Source organism: Squalius cephalus (genome assembly GCF_949319135.1).
Source record: "Squalius cephalus genome assembly, chromosome: 18".
Classification (NCBI taxonomy): Eukaryota; Metazoa; Chordata; class Actinopteri; order Cypriniformes; family Leuciscidae; genus Squalius; species Squalius cephalus.
In genome coordinates this window covers 30,485,720-30,497,691 of record NC_137139.1, presented here as the reverse complement: position 1 = coordinate 30,497,691, position 11,972 = coordinate 30,485,720, and the positions used below count along the sequence as shown (strand labels likewise).

The window sequence follows — 11,972 nt, the reverse complement described above, 5'->3', positions numbered from 1 at the left end:
TTTATTGGGGGGGCCTCCATGTCCATTTTGCTTGGGGCCCCCAAATTCCTTCAAACAGCCCTGTGTCTCTCGGCTCTTGGAGTCGTGAGGCACGGGTCACACGAAGGATGTTTTCTCTTCATCTCTTCATCTCTTATCAGGAGCTAGAGAGGATATCTCGAGACGTGATCAGAAAAAAGGAACACGTGATTTCTTTGGCGCGCACGGTTAGTTGAGTGTAGTTAGGTGACACATTAGCCACAGTAAGGGGTTTGAGGCCCAGGACCACCATTTTTACCCTGCTAGTCATGATGATTGTATAAATGTGATTATTTAAGACCATTTCTGACCACATTTAAAGTGATGTCTCTGTTCACTTTGCCTAGTCTCGTTTAACCTTGAAATGGTCAAAAGACTCCAACAAAATAGTCTGCAATGAAATTCTCTTTTCCTCTTGAAAGTTCCAATGCATGTCATACAAAAGCTTATGTTTGAAGTGTTTTTGTGAAAGTTATTGCTACCTTCGAGTAGCCTTGACGGTTTTTTCTCCGCGCGCGCTCCCTTCAGCACTGATCATGCGCGCGCTCCCAGTGCAGGCGGCGGCGTCCTTATAGGCTACTACCTTGAGAAAAGGATGGGAAAACCGTACAAAACCAGTTTCCAGGTCAACGCGGGGTTAGACTCGCTGCAGGCGACCCTCGTTACGCTCTTGAACGCGCTCGCTTTGAATCCCGCCACCACCTGCATACAAAACTGACGCGCGTGTTTGGAGCTCGTGAGGAAAATGCTGACGCGCGTTTGATCGTTTCGTCAGCGGTTTGACGTGTAGACTGCTGAGGGATATTTATTACTCTAAAGGACTTTTTATGGACGCGAATATTTCGTTTACGCGGAAACACTTTCTTGGGAGAAGGACATGAATTTGGAATTTCTGTGTATATTTTCTATATAATGAGAAACGTCGTGTATAGGTTACGACATTAGCCTGCTGAGGGATATTTATTACTCTTAACGACTTTTTATGGACGCGATATCATCGCAAAGATGTTGTTATTTGGAAAACAGAATGTTTGAAAATGTTCCGAATAGTTAATATAATCGCAGACATGTTATATTATTTATCCTCAAATCTCGTATACTGCACCATTTTCCATTTACTAAATAATATTTGCTTGCATTTTGTCTCATTAAACGAGGAAACCAGAATTCTTTCCACAGCAAACAAACTCGAATGATCATCGCAAACATCCTGTGTGAAACTATTTCTCTGAGAACGTCCTTGCATTTGAAAACGTTTTGAATATTATGAGATTTATTCATTTGAACGACGTTTTTGTCGTATTACAAGATATGTATTGCTCCTTGCGACTTTATGTGGACGCGAACGATCGTTTTATACGTGGAAATTCTTTAAATTTGGGGATGCTCTGAATAGAACACGGCGCACTAATTATTTATAGTCAAAGCTCTTACTGCAGCATTTTCATTTACAGAACATGTATCTCATTTAACAAGCGAATGCCGTGTTTATGTGGAAATAACGCAGCTCAATTTGGGAATGTTCTTGAAATTCTTATTTATTTACCAATCATTTTTTGCGTTCGGTCCAAATTTCTCTCTTATTAAACCAGGAAAAATCCATGTTGCACTGATGCATGAGGAAACTGATACCCTCATTTGGATAAACTGAACGTTACGAGACTTCAGCAAGAGTTTGGCGCAACTACATCCACCGGTGATGCCGGAGGTCACTTCCACCAGAAGTGATAGGCTAACATCCAAAGGCATTATGTTTTTATGCAACACCACAGCCATCAAGGACTGGAGTTATTTTCTCTCTCAGATCTTGCCTCTTGTGAATAAATCAGCGGGATTTGTTCAGGATCGGGTGGAGGCTGTTACGAGCACCATGGTGACGGCTCTGGAGCCCGATCTGACCGGGATGAGCGCTAGTCACCCGCCGCTCAACTCCAATCACACGTCCGGGACGGAGCACGTCTTTCAGTACTCGTACTCCGAGAGTGACCTGCAGTACACGGACTACAGGACGCCGCCGAGGGACTCGATACCGCTGCCCAAGGCGGTGCTGTACCTGGTCATGGCCGCGCTGGTGGTGGTGGCCGTGGCGTACGCGATCGTGGGGCACCTGGTGAAGGATCTCGTGCATGAGTGTTTGGGTAAGTGCATTCTGGAAATGCATACTGTGTGATCAACTAAACAACACTCTGACGAAACACTGTGCAAGTGTTTGTGTCTTTTGGGTATGCATTAATATCAGAAAGATTCAACACTGAAATACAAAAATGCAACTGTCTGCACCTGTTTGGTTCATTGCACTGCTGCTGATAAAAAAATAAATAAAACAAGCCTAAGGTCTCAAGCTGGTTTCCCAGCCTAAACCAGCAAAAGTAGGGCTGGGCAATTTTTTTTTATCGTTTTTTAAAATGTAGTCGATTCAAAATCGATTCTCAAAGGCCACGAATCGATTTTTTTCCCACTTTTATTTATTTATCACCCAAAAGCCAGTATTAGTTTTCCTACACTGTTCATAGGCTTGCAGCCTCCATATTACAGCTAATGCTGTGAGATTTTATGTTTATTTTATATTAAACATAAAATAACCTGATCCTGTTTGTCTGACTTGTCCAATTTTCAGCATCAATTTTTCATCTTGCATCAAAATCCTGTTTATTCATATGCATTTGAAATATAGAGTTGGGTTCTGTTTTAATGTACCCAAGTGTACCTAAAATAAAAAAGAGTTTTATATTCAGGTTTGTGGCTCTTAATTTTTTTTTTATTAATTAACCACTTGTAAACTTATGTTCACTGTTCTTTTTTATAAATATAGGATTTGTATTAAATCTATATTCATTGAGTCGAATCGAGAATCAAATCGGGAATCAAAAACCGAATTTAGAATCGAAATCGAAAATCGAATCGAAAATCGAATCGAAAATCGAAATCGAATCGAATTTAGAGCTTGTGAATCGAAATCGAATCGAATTGGAACATTTGAATCAATACCCAGCCCTAAGCAAAAGTGCCTATACCGAGCTAACAAATAATGTACTCTAAGAACGTTTTGCTGATGTTCCCATCAGGTTATGAAAACGTTATTTCTTAATGTTTGCTGAGCGTTCTTGGTTATGCGAACATTCCAAAATTCTAAAACAAGTTTTCGTTAAGAACTAAAACGTTTCAGAAAAAAAGTTCCATGAATGATGTATAAATTTGGGTTTGTGCTAAAGACCAGTTGAACAAACATTCTATCAATGTTACTGGAAGAACGTTTATTCATAACATTGAGAGAACATTGTCAGAACGTTAGCCAAAGTTCAGAGAGTGTTCCTGTAAAACCTCTCTAAAACCAGCCAACAGATCAGCCTGACCACGCTGGACCAGTTAAAACATTTACATATACATGGACCTTATACATTTATAGCTCATTTATTCATTTATTACAGCCATTTACCAGTACTATAGTCATTTTATATAGTATTATAGTCATTTTCATAATATTATATGAAATAGTTTACTGTATTTGTGTGCTTTGGGGGTTTTGTGAGCTTTTGGTGTGTTTAGGCATTCACATTCATAAGGGGTTATGATGAGTTTTGCTGAAGTGTGTTTTTTCAGGGGATGCTTCATTATGTTTGATATTTACGCATATGTACGTGAGTGCTAATAGACTCATGACATTTTGTTTGCAAGTTCCTTGATGGTGCATTCTGTCTGCATCAGTTCTTACATTACGGAGTCTCAGTGCCAAAATGCACCTCTGTTGTACATTCACACATTTACATTCACCTCCACAAACATCTCGGCTGATTCCTGAAAGCTCAGAGTTGAGTATCCGGAAGGGAGTGAAAAGGAATTACAGTCCCTCACTTCTGTTTTTCAAAGACCTTGACGTTTACCTGAAGCGATGAAGCAGGCAAGTTTCACACACGCACACACACACACACACACACACACACACACACACACACACACACGCACGCACAGACATACACGCACAAGAGAAGCAGAGAGGGGACATGAGCACTCAACAATACCTAAGAGATTTCCCCAAAAGCCCTGGTTACAACGAGCTCTCATCCTTCATGAGCTGTAGATGTGCTCAGTGCATTTGTGTCGATCCTGGAGGTGTAAATGTGAAGATGGTCTGTTTGGTGAGATTCTCACTGTAGTATTTCTCTCTCCAGGGTCAGACAGTAAGTAGGGAGCTTTCTTTTTCTGTCCTATAGTAATGCACACTATTTAGTTTGCATTTCGTCTGCTTGTTTATTGTGAAATGGCAAGCCTCATTATTATTGCTGATTCTCCACCATGAACAGCCTAGAATAATGGCATTGACCAAGCAGCACTAATATTTTCTTCAGTAAATGAAAAAGTGTTTATTTTGTTAGTGTTTATTATGAACTATTTTTAAAATGATTAAAAAAAATAAAATAATAAATAACATAACATTGGAGGATTATTTACACAACCTGTCAAATAAAAAGTCAATGCAATACCACTATATATATATATATATATATATATATATATGTGTAAATGATTCAGGCATGCAGAATGTATAGAAAAGCCAGTTCTCTTACAGCATGTGTTCTTTCTCCGGAATTATAAAAATCCCTTTTAATGTCCTGATTATTTTGCCATGCTTATTTTCCCCCTCCCTCTTTCACTGAAGCAGTTCAGCCTAATTGGCATAAATGTGTATGTGGGAAGTTTTCATGCCATCACATGTCTCTGCTTATCAGCCACTTTTGTTTACTCGCACCCTTCAGTCTGACTCTGCTGTATTATCTGCTCATCTTAATTCCAGGATGCTTTCTGAGTCAAAGGCGAATGCGTTTAGCGCTGCCAGGCTGGTGACTTCTGTCATGGATCTGAACTAAGTGTGCAGTTTGATGGAGCATTCAGACCGGACGAGTTATTTGAATCATTAATCAAGCAGTGTAGTACTTTAATTATCAATAGGTGAACTGCAAGGTATTTAATTAATGCAGTCAGACGTCAGCCTGGGGCTCATATATAATGTGTGTATTGCATTACAGAAAGAAGCTGTTGTTGCTTCCTAACTGGAATGTCAATTTTGTTTTCATGAATTGTGAAATATGATCCGGACATGTTCTTGTTTTTGGTGAGGTTCTCGGTTTCTTTTTCATAAAGAAGGCTGCACATCTTTTTCGTTTTCCATCATGCTTTTCATTAAATCATTGAAATCAGACCTGTTAATCAAGTCACGGGCTATTTTTAACTTAGTTTATGCCCTTGAATAATAACGTGTGTAATGTTTGTATAATGTGTCTGTGAAAGTGTGCATGCCTCTTTTGTGTTAGACAAAATGTATATTAATGTCATGGCATTAATGGCTTGTGAATATGAATATTAATGTTTATCTCCACCTCTGTCAGTAGCCTACAGCATGCATATCATGGTTTAACACCTCACTTCTGCTGCCAAAGGCTGTTTACTGCTTCTCTGTGTCTTGTGCTTTCGGTCACAGTTTTCTGACTGAATCTGTCTCCAGACCATTTTCCACAACAAATTGTTTCACATTGTTTTGTCAAAATGGACTCAATAGATGAATTCAGACTTCAAAGACTTCAAAGAATTCAACGTTTTCTGTGTATTGTGAGTTTTTTAGAATCAGAACTCTGAATCATGAAAGTTCCATTTAAAGTATAAATTCGGTCTGGCAAAAATACTGTGTTTTTTCCCTATTCTGGAGAGAAGTCATTCTATTTGTAGTCATTAAACTACGAATCAGTGTGGACAGTGACAGAGTAAAGGCCTATTCACAGCAAGCTTTTGGCATGAAAACCACCCAACTTCATAATGGCCATTTCAAAACAAAGTACTCTTTGGCAGCTTTATTCTCTTTATCCACCATGTACGAGCCTTTTATGTATAAATACAAAAGACATCATTGTAGAAATAATCAATGACATTGTGTGTGTGTGTGTGTGTGTGTGTGTGTGTGTGTGTGTGTGTGTGTGTTGGTATGCAAGGTCACTTTTTAAAATTGTTCAGAAGGTGACCAATTTAAATAAAAAATTCTTTAAAAAATATTTGGATGCCTGAAGAAATGTTTGCCATCCTAACGTTTGAAAAGAAAACCGGAATAATAACATTCAGTTTAAATTTTTGGCACAAAGAACATACAGATTTTAATATGTGTATGTGCCAAAAATTTGACTGAATACACCTTGAATAAAAAGTTATTAAAAATAAAGCATTTATTGTCACTGTCCTGACAACCCTCACTCCTTCATTAGCGATTTTTAACCTTAGTCTTTTGTCCCCAAGGTCCTTTGCTGTCTAAAACAACATTCTACACAACAGGCTGTTATTACAAGTAACACAAGTTACGTAATCAGATTACTTTTCAAGTAACTTGTAAAGCATTACTTTTAAATTTAGAGTTGCTTTTTCAAAATAAGTTACACAAGTTGAGAGAAATCGTGTGTAAGTTCAGAGGCTTTGTTGTGTGAACATGATGGTTTTTGTAGTTCTAGAATAAATGTGAACAACATGCATTTACTCTCACTTGCACAAAAACAGTATTCCTCATAAAAATAAGTGAAATGCGAACTCAGAATATTACACAAACCAAAACGAATTAAATATGTGAAATAGCACAAATATACTTTATGTATGTAATCTCACTTTATTAACGTCTTGCTTGCTGCTGACCTTCGATAATCCAACTCAACTATACTAATAAGCAAAAATAAATTACTTCAGATAAACATCACATTTGTGTTTCTTTTTTATTTATTGCTGAAGTAAGAGTGTTGGGCTGTGTCCGAATTTGCCTCCTATGCCCTTAAATAGGGCATTATTTGAGGGGACGGCCATTTGTAGTATTTGTCCAAAACCATAGTGGACGTTATCAAGTGCACACATTCAATCCCACAATGCACCACAATAACGACTATACAACCGATGTACACTCAAAGGGTAGAGAATACCCATAATGCACTGTGAGGCTCGTGCCGAATGAATTTGCGCGTTTCGCCAGAAGATGGCGCCCGCATATGAATCATCCATACATTCATTGTCCAAACAGCTGGTCCAATGTGGGTACAGTGTAATATCATAAGGTATAAATTCCTATTTAATTGATTATTATTTTTTTTACTTAAGGTTTTTTCCATGCTAGTTTCCTAAGTTTAAAATAATTATTAAACAGCACAAACTATGCAAAAGCCGAAATTCACTTCGAAAAGGAGCGTGATGAAGCAGAAGCTTCTGTACTGTACAGGACTGAATTTGCATTTGCTTGAGCCTAAGGCTTATTCATTGCAATTTTGGTGTGAAAGAGCCTTTACATTGCAAGGACCCATCCAGTTGCGAATCACTATATTCTACAAATGTGAGCTTATTTTTGGCATAAAATTAGGTTTTCTTAATTTATACCAACAAATTGCATCATATAAAATATTATTAAATGTCGTTGCACTGTGATCAGTGTTGGGTAAGTTACTCTAAAAAAGCAATGAATTACTATTTACGGTAACACTTTAGAATACTGTATCTTACTTACTGCATAACTAATAAGTAATTATTGAAGAACTAATAGGTAATTATTCATTAACTACTTCTTCACTACTGTTAACTACTAAGGAAGATGTGTTAACTAATCAGTATGTAATATATTTTTATGATTGTGTTAAGTAACAGTTAGTTAATCAATAAATAATGAATTCTGTCATAACTCTTGAAGAACTACTACTAATTATCTACTAATTAAGGTTCAAGAAAAATAACTAAGAAGTAACTACTAATGAACAGTCATACAAAACTAACCTCAGATTAGTTTTTATATTTTATATTTTATATACAGTACTGTGTGTGTCTGTTTTCCTCAGCATAGAATGCCATTGAGTAAATTCATGTTTGAGGCAATGACTGAGGGAAACTGAAAATATAGGGAACTTATTAGTAATTCATAAATAATTATCAAATAATTCTGCAGGAATTACTAAGAACCTGGAACAGTATTCTAAAGTGAGAATATAGGGAACTCATTAGTAATTAATAAATAATTATCAAATAATTATCCAGGAATTAGGCTACTTATAACCTGAAACAGTATTCTAAAGTGAACATATAAGGAAATTAATTGGTAATTAACAAATAATTATTAGATAATTCTTCAGGAATTACTTGGAACCTGGAACAGTATTCTAAAGTGAGAATATAGGGAACTCATTAGTAATTAATACAGAATTACCACATACTTCTGACTCAAATCAAACTTACTGTAAAAAACACATTATTAACGGTATTATCTAAACCTTTGTAAAATAGATAAGTTATCATACATTATGATACATTTTGCTAATTAAATAAAAAGTTTACTTATTTGCAGATCAATATATAGCCTAGTAAATGTCTGCACTTATCTTACTTATTAGTGCTGAAGAATGACTAAAACTGGCTAGATAATAAAATAAAAAAACATTGATCAGTGCTTTTTACTTTTCAAGTAATTACCTTTGTATATTTACTAAGGTAATTTTGAAAATGAATAGGCCAATAGTTTATCATTTTACTGGAGTAATATTTTATTGGGTTATCTGTACTTTTACTCAAGTACTTTATTTGTGTACTTCATCCACCACTCCACTGCTAAAATAAAACGGTTTATTGTAGTAACCACTGTGTATGACTGTTCATTAGTAGTTACTTCTTAGTTATTTTTCTTGCACATTAATTAATAGATAATTAATAATAGTTCTTCAAGAGTTATGACATAATTCATTAGTTATTGATTAACTAACTTAAACTTAACACAATCATACAATTCTATTACATACTAATTAGTTAACACATCTTCCTTAGTAGTTAACAGTAGTGACTTAAGTGTTAATAAATAATTATCTATTAGTTCCTCAATAATTCCTTATTAGTTATGCAGTAAGTAAGATACAGTATTCTAAAGTGTTACCCTATTTACTAATAACCTCTTCAACAGTGTAATTAGATTACTGTACTGATTACTCTCTCTAAAATGTATTTAATTACTTATTACTAATTACTTTATAATCCCATATCAACCTCAACCAGCTGAATAATACAAGGATAGACATGAAACTGTTTTAATTCTTTCAAATAAATAATATAATTGCATGAATTATCCTTAAACTGACCAAACAATTTAAAGGGAGACGGTTACTTTAAACATCAGACAATACATTTTGATGTTAAACCCACTATTGTTTTATATAGAATTGTTTTTCTTTTCTTTTCACATTTTGTATGTCTCCCTAATTTAACACACCTGATTCAGATCATCAGCAGCACACAGGAGAGACTCCATGAACTGAACTGAGTGTGTCAGATAAGAGAGACATACAACATGTGCAGAGCAGCGGCTCCCAAGGACTGGAGTTGAGAACCACCTCATGACATTTCATACTTATTTTACAAGGTGTCTAATTCGTACGAATTTGTACGAGTGAGGTCGTACGATTTAGCCACCTCATAAAATGCATGCGTACGAATTGCCGTGAGATCGGATTGGTCTATACACAGTATTTAGCTCAGTTACATCAGATGTAACTGCAGAAAAATTAAGAGTAATCCCTTTACTTTTTCGAGGGAAAAGTATAATTAAATTCGAGTAATTTACCCTCAAACACTTATGGTGTAATACACCCAACACTGACGGTGATATATACAGCCGGAAAACGGGTGTTTTACATCGGTGATGTTACTGTATGTCTTTTAGCCTGACTGGAATGATTTATTGGCCAGTCAGAATCCAGGACAGTAACCATTTGTTTTTTAATGAACTCAACAAATGTTTAGGCCTAAATTTAAGATCTGTGTATTTGAATTGCAAATAAAATGTCAATTAATTTGGATGGAAACACAAGCAAACTATAATAAGCTTAATGTGATGCATATCTGTCAGGCATGCATAAATGAAACATGTCAGATTAAAACAAAAAACAAAATCATTGTATTTATTATTAATTATTTGAACACATTTGATTTTATTTAAATCATTTCTAAATTAATTTAGCTTAGAATCAGCATAAATCTGTTCATTGTATAAACAATTACTTGTATTTAGTTAAAAAGCAAACTATGGCTTGCCGTGAAACAAGCAATACACAGTTCAAATGTATGAAAATGAAAATGATTGATGAAAAATATATAAACCTGGTCATTGTGTATTTGAAACACATTCAGTTTATGAGTGCTATTGCAGAAATCTTAGTTTCGTTTTATATCTCACTGACAAATGTGCATCACATTAACTTTATTAGTTTACATGTGTAATCCAAGTGGGGGGAAATTGTATGTGCATTATTATGTATCCAGATACATAAATCTTAAATTTACGAGTAAATATTTTTTGCGTGTCTATCAAACTCTTAAAAATAAAGGTTCCAAAACTGTCTGCAAAGAACATTTCAGTGAACAAGAACATTTTAATAACCTGAAGACCCTTTTTGTGGAGTGGAAAGGAACCATTGATGGCAATAAAGCACCTTTATTTTTAAGAGTGATAATGTCCCCTCGTGCAGTGGATCCTTTGACTGATAATCATCTGTAATCTGTGTGTCTCATCAGAGTGGGTGTTTGGGCCTCGTTCAGACGACCGCAGGAGCAAGAGTGAGGTGAACTGCATCAGCAGCAGCGTCAATGAAATGAGCGAACTCTCTCGTCCAGTGGACATCGTGTACAATCACTCCGACTTCCCGAACGCCATCAGACCAGAAGAACTGGTGGTCACCATCGACGAGACCTCGCAGCTCCCTCGTGAAGCTTACAGTGGAACCTAACTGAGAAAAACAACCACGGTTTGATTCAGCCCTTTATTACGAGGAGAAAAGCATGTTTGCTTCAGTTTGATCGGCATCTGTGAGCCGGTGCAGTGAAGTCAAACGACCTTTGGAGGTCATGATGAGGAAAACTGAGGAAGCTGGGAGACTTTAGAAGGAATGGAATCACAATACATTACATGTTCTTTATCAGAGTGCTGTGAGACACTAAACATTCTCAAACTGAATTTGAACTCGAGAAAGAGGAGACACTCTTCTTTATCATTCATATCAGTCTTATTTTTCTTGTTTTGTGGAGACATGCACTGTGAATCTAGAATAGTTGTTATCCATTTCCTACTCTACCCACAACCCACTTTGGTTTGATTTTCCCACTTTTTGCAGATATTTATGGCTGAGTACTTTGGGCTGCGTTATTGTATTTGCGAATACTTACATTTTACTCACTTTCAGGTTTTCTAAAATTGATTATGCTGCTTAGAAACAGAAGTATTTAGAGATCTGCTCACTACGGGTTGATGGTTTAGATATACAGCCCTTGATGAAAAAACAAAAGATCACAAATGGCAAAACAAAACTGCAGATGTGTTTTATTTTCATCTAGCAGTGTTACCAAAAATGTGTTTTATAATTGAGGGAGACACTATACAGAAACACTTCTCACTGAAAATATGTATATAAATGAAAGAAAACAGCAGTTATATACACTTATAAATGGTTTTATACATTGACAGATGATCTAAAAAGATTAATATCTCTGTTTACTTCACAACTAAGGGCTATAATTTCAGATCATCTTAACGAAGCTTCAGATCTAAACATCACATCACAAAACAGATTTTCAATCTCAAAAAAGGGGATAATTGTTTCAATAAGATTGAGACGTTAGACTGAAGGCTTCGTCCACTTCTGCTGTTCCTTCTTTCATGCATTTTCAGTAAAGGTGAAAAAAATAACTCTAGGCAATTTTCCTGGTTACCGCATCAACTTGTTTTCACCTTTGCTGCCAAATTGTAATGGTTTTCTCACATAGTCAAAAAAAGAAAAAAAATATTGTTCTGTGATCCATGTGTCCAGTTATGCCATGTAACAATAATCGGAATACTTTATGAAAGTTGTAGAAAAACACAAAATATGTTTTTCCTGTTTCTCATGTCATGTCATTTTACACAAATGTCACAA

The 11,972-nt window shown here is 35.9% G+C and overlaps 1 protein-coding gene across 1 annotated transcript; it reads left to right on the top strand.

The window, feature by feature from the left end:
- Positions 1-534: 534 nt before the first annotated feature.
- On the top strand, positions 535-11,972 carry LOC307146143 (uncharacterized protein). Its single transcript, XM_079850000.1, has 2 exons — positions 535-2,156; positions 10,579-11,972. The coding sequence occupies exons 1-2, from the start codon at positions 1,718-1,720 to the stop codon at positions 10,788-10,790; spliced, it is 651 nt and encodes a 216-aa protein (XP_079706126.1). The 5' UTR covers positions 535-1,717; the 3' UTR covers positions 10,791-11,972.

Bases quoted from the DNA above. Each gene is read 5' to 3' on its own strand.
- LOC307146143 (XM_079850000.1), top strand. From the start codon at position 1,718: ATGCCGGAGGTCACTTCCACCAGAAGTGATAGGCTAACATCCAAAGGC. The intron at 2,157-10,578 runs GTAAGTGCATTC...GTGTCTCATCAG, and splicing joins TCTCGTGCATGAGTGTTTGG to AGTGGGTGTTTGGGCCTCGT.